The sequence below is a fragment of the Balaenoptera borealis genome, assembly GCF_965194805.1.
Source record: "Balaenoptera borealis genome assembly, chromosome: 19".
In the NCBI taxonomy this organism is placed as follows: Eukaryota; Metazoa; Chordata; class Mammalia; order Artiodactyla; family Balaenopteridae; genus Balaenoptera; species Balaenoptera borealis.
Window position 1 is genome coordinate 36040916 of NC_138878.1, and position 18002 is coordinate 36058917.

The following is an 18002-nucleotide window of genomic DNA, read 5'->3' on the forward strand; positions in this document are numbered from 1 at the left end:
GGATACCATTGCTCATAATTATCTATATCTTTGTGGGCATCAACATAATTGTAGCTTCTTCTGCCCGTATATGTAAATGGGCAACTACACTTGACAGCAAAGTGATGCTAGAGACCCATGCCGACATCTTCCACTCTAAGAATACGGCGCCCTACGTCAGCACGAAGTAGTTACAGAAGATGGACTTTTGCCCATAATCCCATAGAAATGGAATGATGTTCTGACAAGTGGGGGTTTGTAAGCAGCTTCTGGCAGGAAAGAGCTCTCTGCAGGAGGCCCCTTTTGTCTTGTCACTAACCTTAAACCAGGCTTCCCCATGCTCTACTCATCTCTGGCCCAAGCGCAACTTTCAAATCTTTTGATCACACAATACCTTGCCTAACATGTCAGTTCTTTCTGTAGATCGAAGAAGTAGAAATGAAGAATAAGTAACTAACAGAACACCAGATCTCTTCCTTAGCTTCCCCTTCAGTAATCTCACAAACTGTGTGAACAAACTGTGAACAAGATAGCATCGACAAGCCTGCACGACAAGCCTGCATACCCTGGGGGATGGCGATAACTCTGATTAACTGAGATTACTTCCCTCTTTCCCTTTAAAAACTTTCATGGCTGAGCAGATTCTTTGGAGGTGGTTTTTGGGGGACGCTGAGTCCACCATCTCCCCAGATTGCCAGCATTCTGATTAAAAGCAACTTTCCTTTCCACCAACATTTGCCTCTGTCAAGTATTGCATTTTGAGCAAAAAGCAGCTGGACCTGATTTGGTAACAAACGTAACCTCCATCCTTAGTGTCAGGGAGACATGCAAGAGAGGTGAGCACTATGGTGGGAATTGCTCCAGCTGATTTTTGCCACATGGGCCTGGAATTCCCAGATCTTCTGATTTTCCTTTTCAAGAGAACCTGGGAACCTAGAATTTTTTCTAATCAGTTTTATTAAGGTATAATTTACATACAATAAACTGCACATACACACACTAAGTATGCAAATTTTAAGTATACAGTTCAACAAATGTATACACCCTAATAACCACCACCACAATCAAAATGTAGAACTATTCTATAACCCCAAAATGGAACTTAGAATTTTGATGTAAAAATCTCCAAGATTTAAAATGGTGATAACAAATTTAAAAATTTTAAATTCTATGCAAGCCAAAAATAATGTGAGCTCTTTTTGGACTCTGGGCTCCCAGTTAGGGCCTCTGTGGCCAAGGCAGGAGAAAGGGCCTTCAGTCTCTGGCCTGAGACCAGACCCACTTCTGTGACAAGTGCCAGGAGGAATCTTAGGGGCCATATCAGTCAAAGGCTCAGAAATACCAGGGGGACCCAGCAAGGGTCAGGCCACCTAGAAATATTTGCATTTGGAAATACTGAGTGCTCTGGATGATTTCAGGGGCATGAGCATATGCACTGGACTGGTGTGGACCATTCAGTTCAGGAAGAGCTGCTGAGAGCCTCACTGGGTGGGCTCCGAGTGTCCTTACATGATCTGCTCTGTCTGTCTCAGACAGCACAAAATCATCCGAGCTATTGAGCACTTACCATGTGCTGGGAGCACTTCTCAGGAAATTCCACAAATTAACTCCCCCAATCCTCCCGCTAGCTCTACGAGTAGATAATATTATTCTCCCCATTTTACAGATGAGGAAAGTGAGATGCAGAGAAGTTAAGGATCTTGGCCAAGTGGTGAAGGTGGGGTTTAAACCCAGCAAGTCTGGTTCAAGGGTCCGGTACTGCAAAGAGGCAACCTTGGGATCCACCCACCTAGCTCCCAAGAAGACATTATTAATTGATAGTGGCACTCTCCCCCTGCAAGCATGGATTTGTCTGACCTCAGTATCCAACTCAAGCCAACACTGTAATAGCCATGACCGATTGATCTAAATTGACACCTTAAATTTATTTTCCACGCCTTGTCTAGTATTTTCAGGTCTGGTCTGTTTAGATCACCCTGTCAGGGGCTAGGTCTGCCCCTTACCTGCAGTACGGTGACCCATTAGAAAGGACTTGGTGACCTTGGGAAAGCCTCAGCATCCTTATCTCTAAAATGACAATAGTAATATGTACCCTCTAGTATTACTCTGAGACTATGAGAAATAACCTAAGTTCTTCTATTTCAAGCACAAGGTAGGTGCTCAACAAATGTTTGTGGCCTGAACGATGAATTTGATGATGATGCTAGTTTTTATGGTTATTCTTTTAGAACAAAGAGCGAGTGGAAGAGAAAGGAGCAAAACCAAAGCACGCGCTGAGCACCAGAGGCGTGCAAGCCGAGCTCAGGGGGCCTTGGGAAGGTGAGTGGGGCCCCGTTGGCTTTATCCCACATGCACACCTAATTTCAGAATAAAAATACCACCGCCACCACCACCACCACCACCAACATGATTACTGAAAAACTGTTGAAACTTGTTCTTCTTCCTCTTTTTTTTTTTGCAGTTCTTTCTGTGCTTTATGCTTATTCCATTCTGTATTGCTGTTTATTTCACTTTGCTTTAAATTTTTATGGATTGCTTTTTTTAAAGTCTAATTTTCTTTTATAATCTTGCATAATATTTTCATGGTTCCAAAGCCGAATTGACAAAATAAGTTATATTAAGAGAAGTCTAGCTTCTATGCATGTTCCCTGCATCCTATTTTCTCCCCTGCATATGTAACTATGCAAAAAAGTTTTTGTCTTATCTTTCCTTTGAGGTCCAGTCCCTTTAGACTACATTATAAGTGGTTATACACACACATGCACGTGCTCACATACACACACATGTGCGTGCTCACATACACACAGCCTTCCTTCTTAGACAAACAGAAGCATACCACACACTTCTCCTCCTTGCTTTTCTCCACCGTATATCCTGAGATCACTCCATAGCCGCATATGGAGATATTCGTTTCTCCTTTTTCATGCCTGAGCGGCCCTGGTGTAGTCAACCAACCCCCTCCTGATGGTCACTTGCGTTATTTCCAGTCTGCCTGTTATAAACATGGTGCACTGAATGGCCTTCTACATATTTTTCAGGATAGCTTTGGGATAAGTTCTTCTAAATAAGAGAGCATTTTAATCCCACTTATTTTCCTATAGAGAGCCAGAAGGTGGACCTGCCAGAGGGGACAGTGGAGAGGTTGCCCCCCATCAGTGCTTCGGGGATAGGAGCTGACCTCCTTACCCAGGCAGAGGCCTCACCAGGGCAGGGAGACGGAGTTCCTGGCCCAGCCCAGGTACGCCCAGAGGCGGAAGCCAAAGCTCCTGCAGCATCCAGCGAGAACCCCAGGACGGGCCTGGAATTGTCTGTGGTGTCTGAAAGGGTCAGTGAGGCTCCCACCGGCCAGGAGGCTGCATCGGGTGCAGGACAAGGAACATCATCCAGTAGGCCTGACCCCCGGCCCTCGGAGGAGGGCATGAGGCTGACTCCAGCGCTGGCAGCCCAGGCCAAGGCAGCTCACGGTGGTGGAGAAACACCTCCAAGGTAAGGGATGTGCCTCCAAGCTGGGCAAGGGAAGGAATTAACTGCAGCTCCTGGGCTGGAGCCTGCCACGGGGCCAGCTGCTCCTGTTTGAGTGTCCACTGTGTGTGCAGCTCTGGCTAGCCTCGAGACGAGAAGACAGGAGAAGGCCGAGGCCCTGTTTTTGGGAGCTTAGAGCACTGGTTCTTACCTGGTACCCATTAGAATTACTGGAAGGAACTTTTTAGATACAAATGCCCAGAGATTCTGATGTATTCAGTCTGGAGTGAGGCTCAAGCATCGTTTTTTTGTTTATTTGTTTGTTTTTAAAGCTCCCCAGGTGAGTCCCATGTGGAACAAGACTGAGAGCAATAGTAGTAGCTATAATTATACTTAAAAGTGTTCACTGAACACATCCCAGGTGCCAGTCATTGGCTGAGCATTTCACAGACATCATCTCGTTTTATTCTCACAGCTTCCCCAGGAGGCAAGTGTGGTTGGTGTCCCCGGTTTACTCATGATGAAACAGGGTCAGGTTGCCCAGGGCCACACAGCTAGGGATTCATAGAGTTGGAACCTGAATCCAGGTGTTTGTTCATTTATTACGGAAGTATAGTTGATCTACAATATTATATTAGTTTCAGGTATACAGCATAGGGATCAGAAGTTTTATAGTTTATACTCCATTAAAAGTTATTATAAGATAATGACTATAATTCCCTGGGTTATACAATATATCCTTGTTGTTGATCTAGTTTATACATGGTAGGTGTACCGTAATGAGCAACTCCCCGCTTCACTCTCCCCACTGGTAGCCAGTAGTTTGTTCTCTGTATCTATGAGTCTGTTTCTGTTTTGCTATATACCTTCATTTGTATTATTTTTTAGATTTCACATATAAGTGATATCATACAGTAATTCTTTCTCTGTCTGACTTATTTCACTGAGCATAATATTCTCTAGTTGTATCCATGTTGCTGCAAATGACAGAATTTCATTCTTTTTTATGGCTGAGTAATATTCCATTATCTGTATATACCATGTCTTCTTTATCCATTCATCTGTTGATAGACACTTGGGTTGCTTCCATGTCTTGGCTATTGTAAATAGTGCTGCTATGAACATTGGGGCACATGTACCTTTTTAAATAAATGATTTTGTTTTTTTCTGGTTATATACCCAAGATTGGAATTGCTGAGTCATATGGTAGTTCTGTTTTTAGTTTTTTGAGGCACCTCAATACTGTTTTTCATAGTCACTGCTCCAGTTTACATTCCCACCAACAGTGTACAAAAGGTTCCTTTTTCTCCACATCCTTGCCAACATTTGTTATTTGTAGTCTTTTTTTTTTTGTGGCTGTGTTGGATCTTTGTTGCTGCATGCAGGCTTTCTCTAGTTGTGGCAAGAGAGGGCTACTCTTTGTTGCAGTGTGCAGGCTTCTCATTGTGGTGGCTTCTCTTGTTGTGGAGCACAGGTGCTAGGCTTGTGGGCTTCAGTAGTTGCAGCATGTGGGCTCAATAGTTGCGGCATGCGGGCCCTAGAGTGCGTGGGCTTCGGTAGTTGCGGCGCATGGGCTCAGTAGTTGTGGCTCGTGGGCTCTAGAGTGCAGGCTCAGTAGTTGTGGTGCACAGGCTTAGTTGCTCCGCAGCATGTGGGATCTTCCCAGACCAGGGATCGAACCCGTGTCCCTGGCATTGGCAGGTGGATTCTTAACCACTGTGCCACTGGGGAAGTCCCTATTTGTAGTCTGTTTGATGATAGCTGTTCTGACAGGTGTGAGGTGATATCTCACTGTTGTTTTGATTTGCATTTCTCTAATAATTAGCAATGTTGAGCATCTTTTCATGTGCTTTTTGGCCATCTGTATGTCTTCTTTGGAGAAATGTCTATTCAGGTCTTCTGCCCATTTTTTTCATTGGGTTGTTTGTGTTTTTCATATAGAACTATATGGGCTGTTTATATATTTTGGATGTTAACCCCTTGTTGGTCATGTCATCTGCAAATATTTTCTCCCATTCAGTAGGTTGTCTTTTTATTTTTTCAATGTCTTTTCATTTTTTCATTTTTCTTTTGCTATGCAAAAGCTTTTAAGTTTAATTAGGCCTTGTTTTGTTTGGTTGCTTTTATTTCTTTTGACTTAGGAGACAGACACACACACAAAAGTTGCTATGATTTACCTCGTAGGCTGTTCTGACTGAACATTCTTTTCCAGGAGTTTTATGGTTTGGGGTCTTATATTTAGGTCTTTAATCCATTTTGGTTTTTTTTTTTATATGGTGTGAGAAAGTAGGCCAGTTTGATTCTTTTGCATGTAGCTGTTCAGTTTTCCCAACAGTGTTTATCAAAGAGGCTGTCTTTTCCCTGTTGTATATTCTTGCCTCCTTTGTCATAGATTAATTGACCATAGGTGCATGCATTTATTTCTGGACTCTCTGTTCTGTTCCATTGATCTATGTGTCTGTTTTTTGTGCCAGTGCCATTATGTTTTGATTACTGTAGCTTTGTAATATAGCCTGAAGTCTGGGAGGGTGATACCTCCAGCTTTGTTCTTTTTTATCAAGATTGCTTTGGCACTTTGAGGTCTTTTGTGGTTCCATATGAACTTTAGGATTATTTGTTCTCATTCTGTAAAAAATGTCATGGGTATTTTTATAAAGATTGCATTAAATCTGTAGATTGCTTTGGGTAGTATGGCCATTTTAACAATATTAATTCTTCCAATCCAAGAGCATGGAATATCTTTCCATTTCTTTGTATCATCTTCAATTTCCTTCATCAATGTTTTATAGTTTTCAGTATATAGGTCTTTCACCTCCTTTGTTAAGTTCCTTCCTAGGCATTTTTAAAATGTGATTTTAAAAGGGATTGTTTTTTACTTTCTCTTTCTGATAGTTCAACATTAGTGTATAGAAAAGCAACAGATTTCTGTATACTAATCTAGTGTCTTGCAATTTCATTTAATTTGTTTATTAGTTTTTATAGTTTACTTGCTTTATAGTTTTATATGTTTTATTGTTTGTTTATTTGTTTTATAGTTTTCAGGTGGAGACTTTAGGGTTTTCTATTTAAAGTATCATGTCATCTGCAAATAGTGACAGTTTTACATCTTTCCTTCCAATCTGGATGCCTTTTATTTCTTTTTCTTGTCTGATTGCTGTGGGTAGGTCTTCCAATATTATGTTAAATACAAGTGGAAAGAGTGGGATCCTTGTCTTTTTCCTGAATTTAGAGGAAAGCCTTTTAGCTTTTCACCATTGAGTGTGATGTTAGCTGTGAGTTTGTCATAAATGGCCTTTATTATGTTGAGATGTGTTCTCTCTATACCCACTTTGATGATAGTTTTTTGTAATGAGTGGATGTTGAAGTTTGTCAAATGTTTTTTAGGCATCTATTGAGATGATCATGTGATTTTTATCCTTCCCTTTGTTAGTATGATGTATCACATTGATTGATTTGCGAATATTGAACCATCCTTGGGTCCCTGGAATAAATCCCACTTGATCATGGTGTACGATCCTTTTTATATATTGTTGGATTTAGTTTGCTAATATTTTGTTGAGGACTTTTGCATCTATTTTCATCAAAGATACTGGCCTATAATTTGCTTTTGTTGTAGTGTCTTTTTCTGATTTTGGTATCAGGGTAATGGTGGCCTCATAGAATGCATTTGGGAGTGTTCCATCCTCTTCAAGTTTTTGGACTAGTTTGAGAAGGATAAGCACTAGTTCTTTTTTATAGAACACAAAAGAGAATTACCCTGTGAAGCTGTCCAACCCTGCACTTTTGTTTGCTGGGAGTTTTTTTTTAAATTACAAATTCAGTTTCACTACTAGTGATCAGTCTGTTCAAATTGTCTGTTTGTTCTTGATTCAGTCTTGGCAGGTTGTATGTTTCTAGAAATTTGTTCTAGGTTGTCCAATTTGTTCACGTATAACTGTTCATAGTATTCTTTTATGATTTTTTGTAGTTCTGTGGTACTGGTTGTTATTTACCCTCTTTCATTTCTTTTCTTGTTTGTTTTTTAATTGAAGTATAGTTGATTTACAATGTTGTGTTACTTTCTGTTGTACAGCAAAGTGATTCAGTTATGCATATATATACAGCAAAGTGATTCAGTTATACATATATATACATTCTTTTTAAAAATATTCTTTTCCACTATGGTTTATCATAGGATAGTGAATATAGTTCTCTGTGCTCTACAGTAGGACCTTGTCCTCTTTCATTTCTTATTTTGTTTATTTGGGTCCTCTCTCCTTTCTTCTTGATGAGTGTGATTAAAGGTTTATCAATTTTGTTTGTCTCTTCAAAAAACCAGCTCTTGGTTTCATTGATCTTTTCTATTGTGTTTTGATCTCTATTTTATTTATTTCCTCTATAATATTTATTTTTTCTTTCCTTCTGCTGACTTTGGGCCTTCTTTGTTCTTCTTTTTCTAATTCCTTTAGGTGGTAGTTTAGGTTGCTTGATGTTTTTCTTGTTTCTTGAGGAAAGCCTGTATTGCTATCAGCTTCCCTCTTAGAACTGCTTTTGCTGCATCCCATAGGTTTTGGAGTATTGTGTTTCCATTTTCATTTGTCTCAAGGTATTTTCTGATTTCCTCTTTGATTTCATCATTGACCCATTGGTTTTTTAGTAGCATGTTGTTTAGTCTCCACGTGTCTGTTCTTGTTCCATTTTTCTTTCTGTAATTGATTTCTGATTTCATACCACTGTAGCTGGAAAGAATGCTTGATATAAGAATACACATTCAGGACTTCTCTGGTGGTGCAGTGGTTAAGAATCTGCCTGCCAATGCAGGGGACATGGGTTCGAGCCCTGGTCCAGGAAGATCCCACATGCCACTAAGCCCGTGTGCCACAACTACTGAGCTTGTGCTCTAGGGCCCATGAGCCACAACTATTGAAACCCACACACCTAGAGCCTGTGCTCCACAACAAGTGAAGCCACCACAATAAGAGAAGCCACCGCAATGAGAAGCTTGCGCACTGCCATGAAGAGTAGCCCCCACTCGCTGCAACTAGAGAAAGCCTGCACACAGCAATGAAGACCCAACACAGCCATAAATAAATAAATAAATAAATAAATAAATAAATAAATAAATACACATTCTTTTCAAGTACACATGGAATGTTCTCCAGGATAGATCACATGCTAGGCCACAAAACAATTCTCAAAAAATTTAAGAGGATGGATCTAGGTTTTTGGACTCCAGAGTCTGTGCCCCTAACCACTGCACCATCCTGTTTCTTCAGGTCAGCATTTAGTTAAGTTCTAAATACTATGATGGGGAGAGAATGATGGGTGTTCAGAGGTGGGAGGTTGGTGTAGGATGAATCAATCCAAGGGCTTTCAGGAAGATTATGCTTGGAGCTATGGAAGTGGGACTGTGTCCTAACTCTCAGGACTCAGTCTCAGGACCTGCCCTCAGCAGACATGGTGCAGGAGAATGAAGAGCCAGAACTGTTGACTGTCAGGTCCTACCTAGCCCTGTGTTTTCCAGCAGTGTTCTCCAGGGGCAATGCATCCTGACCCCAGGCAGCCCACTGAAGGGCACTCTGCTTCCTGGGCCTTTCTCTAAGGGGACTGGTGCCCTTCTGCACCTGCCCTTGGCTGTCCTGATCTATAACTGAGTCCCCCAAGGCCTGGCCCAGGGAGAGGAGCTGGAGTCTGTGTATGCTGTGGTGGCTGGCAGGGAAGCCCAGTCCTTTTTCTGCCTTTGTTCTGGAAGGAAATATGAGTCCCCAGGAGACCTAAACAGCTGGAGGGAGGGATTCCTGGCAGGCATCCTTGGATCCTGGCCAAGGCTCTAAATGTGGAATCTAGGGTGGGGATGAACTTTCCATGAACTTGTTAGGGGCCCTAAAAGGATTCTGGGTGAGGGGGAAATGTCTGTATGTCAGTTTCAACCCTGAGCTGAATTTTAGACACACCAGACTGGGCTCAGGAAGTGGGGCAATCACTGCCTACCCTCCCTCACCTAGCACATGTGTATATCTTGAGGAAAATGGATTTGAACTTGAGCGTTGGCTGTGATTGGCAGTGGCTGCCTGTGTAGAGGATCCTCGGGCCCTTGCTGGACTTGGTGGAACAGAGTGCTGCAATCAATTAGCAATGCCTGCCCTGGGTGTGCTGCGCAGGAAGTGGGGAAGCCTTAGACACTCAGAGTGGCATGGGAATGCATGGCAGTGCCTTGGGGTCATCCCATGCCCCCAGGTATGAAGACCAAGGGGAACTCAATGACTGTTGCCCTTCTTAGCTGGCTACCTGGCTACCTGGATATTCTTCCAGAAACTGGCTTCCTGCAGTTTCCCATGTCCCTTGGTTAAGACAAGGGCTGAGCTGGGCTTGGATGCCACCCTTCCCATCCTACCCTGTCATCACCAACCCGTACTTGCTCCTGAGTGAGTGTCAGGGGACTTTTGCTGCCTCCCAGCCAAGGCTTAGCTGTGAACAGGCTGCTGAACCAGGTGCATTCAGAAGTAGGCACTGCTCTCAGAGGACCTGCAGCAACTCAGAGAAGGGGCCTGGGCCTCCAGCTGCTAGGGAAAGCCTTAATTTTTTTAAAAAATATGGTTAAAAACTCATAACGTAAAATTTACTGTCTTAACCATTTTTAAGTGTATAGTGTAGTAGTGTTAAGTATATTCATATTGCTGTGACACAGATCTCCAGAACTTTTTTGTCTTGTAAATCTGAAACTCTGTTACCATCAAACACCTCCCCCCCAGATCATGGTAACCACCTTTCTACTTTCTGTCTCTATGAATTTGACTATTGTAGGTCCTTCATATAATTCATTCATTCATATATGTGGAATCAGTCTTTCTGTCACTGGCTTATTTCACTTAGCATAAAGTCCTCGAGGTTCATCCAGGTGAGAACTTCCTTCCTTTTTAAGGATGAATGATATTCCATTGTATGTATATGCTACATTTTTTTATCCATTCATCCATCACTGGACACTTGGGTTGCTTCCACATTTGGCTGTTGTGAATAATGCTGCTGTGAACATGGCTGTGCAAACCTCTTTGAGATTCTGCTTTCAATTCTTTTGGATATATTTCCAGAAGTGGGATTGCTGGATCATATGGTAGTTCTAGTTTTACACTTTTTAGGAACCGCCATACTGATTTCCACAGTGGCTGCACCATTTTAGGCTTCACTGTTAGGACCGCCTGCATTTGTACTTTCATTTCTTAGTCGACTCTCAGTACATCGGTGAGGTGTTACTGTCCTCGTTTGACAGAAGAAGTTGCTGAGGCTAGACTTGCCCAAACCCAGCCCTGTCCAGCAACCTGTGGCAGAACTACGGCCAGGATGGAGGCCGCCTGGCTCCCTCCTGAGACTCAGTCCACCCCAGACACTCACCCCCTCACCCCTGCACCAACACTCATAGACCTCGGCAGTGGGGTTGTGAAGGGCAGCCAGAGGGCAACTCTGAGAGGGAGGGTCTGAAGCTCCCAGGATCAGGGTCCTTCCCTCTGAATGTCAGGGCTTAGAAGGCCTTCCTGACCTCCAGCTGGCTTCCCAAACCACAATGCTGCTTGGTCTGGGTAACAAACATGGATGCAGTAGGCCCAGTGGCATGGCCCAGTGACATTGCCCAGTGGCGCAGGGGGGCCTGTAGGGAGGCAGAGAGTTTCCTCAGCTGTGTAAGCACGCAGGCCCAGCACAGCCAGGACTGTTTTATTCAGGAGAAACAGAAAGTCCAGACTCTTATGAGCAATTCCCTGATTTTACTAAAGTGTGTCTGATCTGAAGCTTCAGTGTGATGTTTGACTTGGTTCACTCTTCTCTTCATTTAATGGAAGGGAAACTGAGGCCCAAAGAAGGGAGGGAAGAGCCCAGGTCTCCTGCCTCCCAGCCACATTCCTCCTGGGGCAGAAGCACATTTCCAAGGGGCCACAGAGACAGCTGGTGCCCACCTCCCCACTCCTCCCAACCCCCAGCCACCACAGGTTGCTTCAAATCTTTCCTGGATGCTGATCCAGTGGAATCCTGAGAGCTGGTGGCACCGTATGTCACTGAAGCCAGCCTCTCCCCTGGTGTCCTGTCTGGGCAGAGAGGGACAGGGGATGGAATCTGCTGGTTTCAACCGCAAGCTAACTCTCACTATTATAATGACCCAAAGGGCCCTCTTTAACAGATGAGAAAACTGAGGCTAAGCGGCCATGGTCAGTGAATGGCAGCAGCAGGCATTTGAACCCAGGTCTGTTCTGACTCAAGTTCTTGCTTTTAACCTCAGGGCCACATTTCTCTCTGCCCCAGGATCTCCATCCATGTGCAGGAGACAGACACCCCTGGGGAGCTGCTTGTGACACGAGGCGGCAGCCTCAGAACCATGCCCCCTGCAGAGGCTCCAGCAGCTGCCCATCCAGGTGAGCAGGACTCACCTGGGCCCAGGTGCTGCCCCCAGGCCCCTGGGACTGAGTCAGGAAAACATATCCCAAAAGGAGCCGGGGTGTTTTCCCCACTGTGGAAGCGGAGCAGCGATTGCGGAGCAAAGGCCAAAGAGAAGCAGGGGTCTGGGCCCGAGCCCGCCATGGCACCAAGCAGGGCCTGGAGGGACAAGGGAGCCGATGCCAGGACCCCGGGCCCGCAGCAGGACACAGGCCCAGGAGCAGGGAGCCCTGAGCCTGGAAAAGACTGCACAGCCAGGGGCACGAGCAGAGCCGAAGCAGGAAGGAGGACACCCCCGGGAGCTGAGGCGGGCAGCCTGATTCTGGGTAAGTGAGGGCATTGCTGTGTGCCCCCGAGGTGAGTGAGTTTGAAAGGCCTACTCTGGGGGGCCTCCCTGAAGCTTCCAGGGAGAGAGAATGTGGGTCTTGGGGAGTCCAAGACAGGGAACAGCCTGCCAGCACATCCCAGGGCTGGACACCAAGGCACGGAGCTGCAGCAGGCTGAGCTCATGTTGGCTCTAGCCATTGGAGAGGAGGGAACCCATGGGGCTCAACTTGGATTTCTCAAAGCCACCTGTCTGCCCGATACTATTGGTATCATTCTGGATTGAGACAGGGAAGGCTCCTGTTAAAAAGCAAATCCATTAACTGGTATATATAACCCACTCTCAGCCATTTGCACCCAGTGGGCTGACTGTCATCCAGGATCGGGAAGGGGCTGCTGACCTGCTTTCTGTCCCAATGGTGGTGGGAGGCGTCCTTGTGTTCCTGTGACCCAAAGGGCCTCAACTCCTCCAGCCCTTAGGGCCACACCCTCGTTGGTCTGAGCCCTCATCCCATATGGCTGCTGGAAGGCCACCATTTGCTGACTCCCTGTCCCAGAATTTCTGGAGGTCCCTGAGGAAGGGCTGAGGGTTCTGCAGGGTCCTGGTGCCCCTTGCCAGTTCCGGGCTCCACAGTTGCCCTGTGCTGTGCTCTGACTTCTCTGGCTGCTTCCTCTCCCCTTGTATGACCTGGTCCAGATGTGGACACAGGCCTCCCTTAATTCCTGAAACACAGCTGAGAGCAGGCTGTGACTTTAGAGTCTTTTCTGAGACTTGAGATGGTGATAAAGCCAACGTTAGCTGAGGACTCCCTGTGAGCCAAACCTCGGGCATTTGTGGTGGCGTTTACCCTCACAGGCCTGTGGAGTGGGGACACGTGAAACATAGGAGGGGCTGAGAAGCACGTTTAAGGTCACAAGGTCAGTGCTGACAGAGCCAGGATCCGACGGTTGGGCTCCGGAACAGAAGGCAGTTACTTTGCAGCGAAGGAGACTTCAGACTGGAATTCTAGATGTGGATTCCCGGCGACACACCCAGAATCCAGGCTTTCCAGGGGCCCAGGAAACAACACAACCGTGCAAATGTTACCCCCTTGTAGTCTAGGGCTTGGGCTCACCTTTGCAGACACAAAAAAGATACACAATATGCTCTCAAAGCAAATTCAGTCTTCTACTTTGGGGAGCAGAAAGTTGCTCGTAAGACAAACTAAGAGAAAATAGAAGTATTTCCCCTGCTCTGGGTCCAGGGTTGCGGAGGTCATGGAGTTGTCCCTGGAACACTCTGAGTGCTCCCTCGATAAGCCCCCAACAAACTGGCAGAAGCCGTTTTTGAACCAAGTGGGTCTGGGACTGGGGGTGGGGGGAGCTGAGAGGTGGGGACGGCACGAAGGAGGCTCACAGGCTGCTGTCTCCCGAACAGACGACAGTCCAGCCCCGCCAGCCCCCTTCGAGCATCGGGTGGTGAGTGTCAGGGAGACCTCGACCTCAGCGGGCTACACAGTGTGCCAGCACGAAGTCCTGGGAGGGTAAGCTGGCCTTCTGCCTTGATGAGGGGCGGGGCAACTGGACAGCTGAGTGCCGTGATGGTTCTCGGGAACCGAGTGATGGAGCCCCCGCCAGAAGGGGGATGCCCCGCGCTGCATGAGAGTGAGTGCAGAGCTCACAAAGAGTGCGTGAGGAGATATCCGCGGAGCGCAGGAGGGCCCGCATGGCGTGAGCGAGATGAAGCGTAGGGTGCAGGAGGGCCCACAGTGCGGGCCGGGGACCCGTGTACTGGAGGTGGCACGGGAGCCGACATGGGGTGGGGTAGGAGGGATGTCCTCTAGGGTGCAGGATGGTCTGGGTGGTGTGGGTGGAGACAACACCTCCTGGGGTGCAGGGTGGCCTAGGTGGTGTGGGTGACGGGGACACCCTCTGGGGTTCAGGATGGCCCACACATATGGGGTGAAGAAGCTCTTTTCCAGGTTCAGAGCCCGTGTGACGTGGGGGTGGTGACTGATAACTCTGGGGTGCAGGGTAATCGCTGTGGTGTGTGCGGAGCAGAGGTAGGACCAGAAAGCCCAGGGTCCAGGATGGGGCTGGCCCATCACGTGCGGGGTGTGCTTCTGGGGCTCTGAGACTGCTCTGTCATCATATCTCTGCAGGGGCCGGTTTGGCCAGGTCCACAGATGCACGGAGAAGGCCACGGGCCTCTCGCTGGCGGCCAAGATCATCAAAGTGAAGAGTGCCAAGGACCGGGTGAGGTTTTTGCCCCACGCCGGTGGGTGTCCCGGGCCAAGCTCAGGATTCCTTCACTTCCCCCTGGGCCACCCTGGGCCCCACACTGCCCCAGACCCCTCCACTCTGAGCAGGAAACCCAGCCACCTTTCCTGCCTCTTTTCCATGACTCCCACACTCCAGTCAGCAGGTCACCTTGCACCCTGGGCAACAGGTCCTCCTGGACCTCCAGGGTTCCTTTTTGGGCCTCAGGTTTCCTATCTGTGAAATGGGTGGGCCCTTGCTGTTGTAAGAAGCTGGTGTGGGTGGTGAGTTGAGGAAAGCTGGTGTGAGAACAGAAAATGAGGATGCAGGGTGGGGGGGGTGTGTGTCTTGGGAAGGGCAGCTGACTTCTCTTCCTGACCCTTTTCTTGGAAACTCCTCTCCCCTTTGGCTCCACAAGGAGGATGTGAAGAACGAGATCAACATCATGAACCAGCTCAGCCATGTGAACCTGATCCAGCTCTACGATGCCTTTGAGAGCAAGAACAGCTTTACCCTTGTCATGGAGTAGTGAGCATGGGAGGCGGGACCGGGGCTCGGGGTGGGGCTGGGAGCTGAGATTCCAGCAAAACTCTCCCTTTCCTTCCCCTCTCAGTGACACCCAGGGAAAGGCATCACCTCCTCTGCCTGACCTCCAACACAGAGCACAGAGGACAAAGCCATTTGTCACAAACCAGCAGCCAGTGAGGCTGATTTGACCTGCAGATATTGTTTTGGCCTACACAAGTTTTAGTAATTTTGATTCAGTTGTTAACTAAATTTAGTTGTTAGTCGGAAATTGGGAAATTTCACATTAAAACCTAGACGTCTAGCTTTTCTTGCAAATATAAAAGATCTAGTAATGCTGGATCTACATTTCCAGTTGGAAATGGTGTGATGGAGCTCATAGTAACTGACCTTTGTAGACGGGGCAACCAAACTCCCACTTGCTACAGTCCCTACCACTTCCAACTACCCATGACGTTGAGGCCAGGGGCTCAGGGGACATTTATTATTGTGCTTGTGTTGCTGTCTTTCTTCTGGTAAGACTGAGGAGAGTGAAATATTTGTCATGTCAGTTCTCTATAAAAAGTGGAAAAAGAAGTTAGACTAAGGGCTATGTGTTCTAAGAAAAGTTTTGTCTTACATCTGGTCTGATTTGTCCACTTAGGGTTCTTGCCATGTAGGTACTAATTGGTCCCTGTAGGCCAATGAGTTTACAACCTTGGCCTAGAGTATCAAGAATGAGTATCCGGAGTGAGCCTGGATGATCAACACTGCAGATAAGCCTCAGTCTCCCAGTTGGCCCATCACTTCCTTTTTACCACCCATACTCTGAGCTGGGAATGGACCAGAGCAAGGGTCCCCGTAAAACCCCAGATGGCAGTGGCACCCTTGGGCTCACCTGGTGATGAGTGGACCAGTCTTCTGAGAGCCTTGCTCAGTCAGTGCCTGCCTCTTCCTTTGCCCTGGCAGTGTGGATGGGGGTGAGCTCTTTGACCGGATCACAGAAGAGAAGTACCACCTGACTGAACTGGATGTGGTGGTGTTCACCAAGCAGATCTGCGAGGGTGTGCAATACCTCCATCAGCAGTACGTCCTGCACTTGGACCTCAAGGTCAGGCTCCGCCCTGAGCATGTGGCGGGTGGGTGCCCCGGTTCCTGAGCCTCTGCTGCTCTCTCATCTTTGAGAGCTCTGTCAGCACCCAATCCTGGCTTCCATTCCTTGCTCTGCCATTGCCTACTTCTGGAGTCTAGGGCAGGCCAAGTCTCTGAGCCTTGGTTCCTCCATCTGTGACATGTGGAAAATAGGTACCTCATTAAGTGTTCTTTGAAGATCAAATGATACAGTGACTTTTTCTATAAAAAAAAAATCTCTAAGATTAGTTTTTAAAAACTGAAATAGAAACATATGCATGTGGTAACAAATACAGACAATATAGAAATGTATGAAATGCACAGTGAAAGTTCTTCCCACTCAGTCTCTGTGTTGAGAGGTCTTCTTTATTAGCAATTTGGCATGACAAACGCTCACACACAAAAGGGATCATACTATACATCTTGTTTTTAAACGTGCCCTTTTTAGTTAACAGTACACTGTAGACATCTTCTCTCATTCTCTTTAAGGGCCATGGTATAGTCCATTGAGTGAATGCATTACAGCTTCTTTAGTCTACTTGACAAAAAGTAAGCACGTGGTAGCCATTCTTTTCTTTTTTTAAAATATTTATTTATTTATTTATTTGGCTGCACTGGGTCTTAGTTGCTGCATGTGGGATCTAGTTCCCTGACCAGGGATCAAACCTGGGCCCCCTGCATTGGGAGCGTGGAGTCTTAGCCACTGGACCATCAGGGATGTCCCCCATTCTTTTCTTTCTTTTTTGTACATGGGTTTATTTCTGGGATGTCTATTCTGTTCCACTGATCTACATGTCTGCCTTTTTATGCCGATATTATACTATTTTGATTAGTGTAGCTTAGTTATAGTTTGAAATCAGGAAGAGTGATGCCTCCAATTTTTTAGATTCTACTTATAACTGAGATCATACAGTGTCTTTCTCTGTCTGACTTATTTCACTTTGCATAATACCGTCAAGTTCCATCTTGTCACAAATGGCAGAATTTCCTTCTTTTTTATGGCTGAGTAATGTTCCACTGTGTGTGTGTGAATGTATATACATATATGTGTGTATATATATATATATATATATACATATATATGTATATACATACACACACACACATATATATATACCACATTTAAAAAACCCATTCATCTGTTGATGGACACAAGTTGTATCCATGTCTTGACTATTATAAATAATGCTGCAATGAATATGGGGGTACAAATATCTCTTCAAAATAGTGATTTGGTTTCCTTTGGATATATACCCAGAAGTGGAATTGCTAGATCACATTGTAGTTATATTTTTAATTTTTTGAGGAACCTCCACACTGTTTCCATAAAGGCTGCACCAACTTATTAATACATTCCCACCAACAGTGCACAATGTTTCCCTTTTCTCTACATCCTCACCAACACTTGTTATCTCTTGTTTTTTTGATGACATACATTCTAACAAGTTTAAAGTGATATCTCATTGTGGTTTTGATTTGCATGGTGGCCATTGCTGTGGTTTTTCTACTCCATTGGCACAACAGGAAGATATTTCTCTACTACCCCCGTCAGGAATTTCAGTGGCTCCCCACAGAAGATGGGAAGTGTGTTGTCTGGACCTACATGTGTACACATTGCTCCTTCTGACCATCTTTCCTGATAAGGTTGTGGTACTGTGAAAAATGGTGGAGATGGTGGGGAATTGGACTCAAGCTTCCCTGCTTACTAGAGCTAATTCCAGAGCCTCTGGACCAGCTGCTTGTGGGATGAGCAGTTAGGAGGAGCTAGGATTCTGCTCTGTGATTCAGGGTCAATGAACAGCCTTTGGGGCAATGCCTGTGACACTACAGCAGGAGACAATTATTGCCAAGGTCTGTTTCCCATCCAGAAGCAGGGCTTGTGTTACTTCAGCCTCTTCCTGGCCATGAAATATTGCATAAGTTTCTTGATCTTATTGATTGATTTTGCATAAGCTTATCAA

At 45.9% G+C, this 18002-nt stretch overlaps 1 protein-coding gene across 2 annotated transcripts in view; it reads left to right on the top strand.

Annotated features, from left to right (window-relative positions):
• The window catches only part of MYLK3 (myosin light chain kinase 3), a 59740-nt gene that overhangs the window by 17806 nt on the left and 23932 nt on the right, over positions 1-18002 (top strand). For both annotated transcript variants that reach the window (XM_082366809.1, XM_082366808.1), the window contains exons 2-8: positions 2208-2298; positions 3081-3465; positions 11713-12170; positions 13586-13691; positions 14310-14403; positions 14825-14934; positions 15880-16021. In XM_082366809.1, coding sequence (XP_082222935.1) covers positions 2208-2298; positions 3081-3465; positions 11713-12170; positions 13586-13691; positions 14310-14403; positions 14825-14934; positions 15880-16021 — 1386 coding nt within the window. The remainder of the gene's footprint in view (positions 1-2207; positions 2299-3080; positions 3466-11712; positions 12171-13585; positions 13692-14309; positions 14404-14824; positions 14935-15879; positions 16022-18002) is intronic.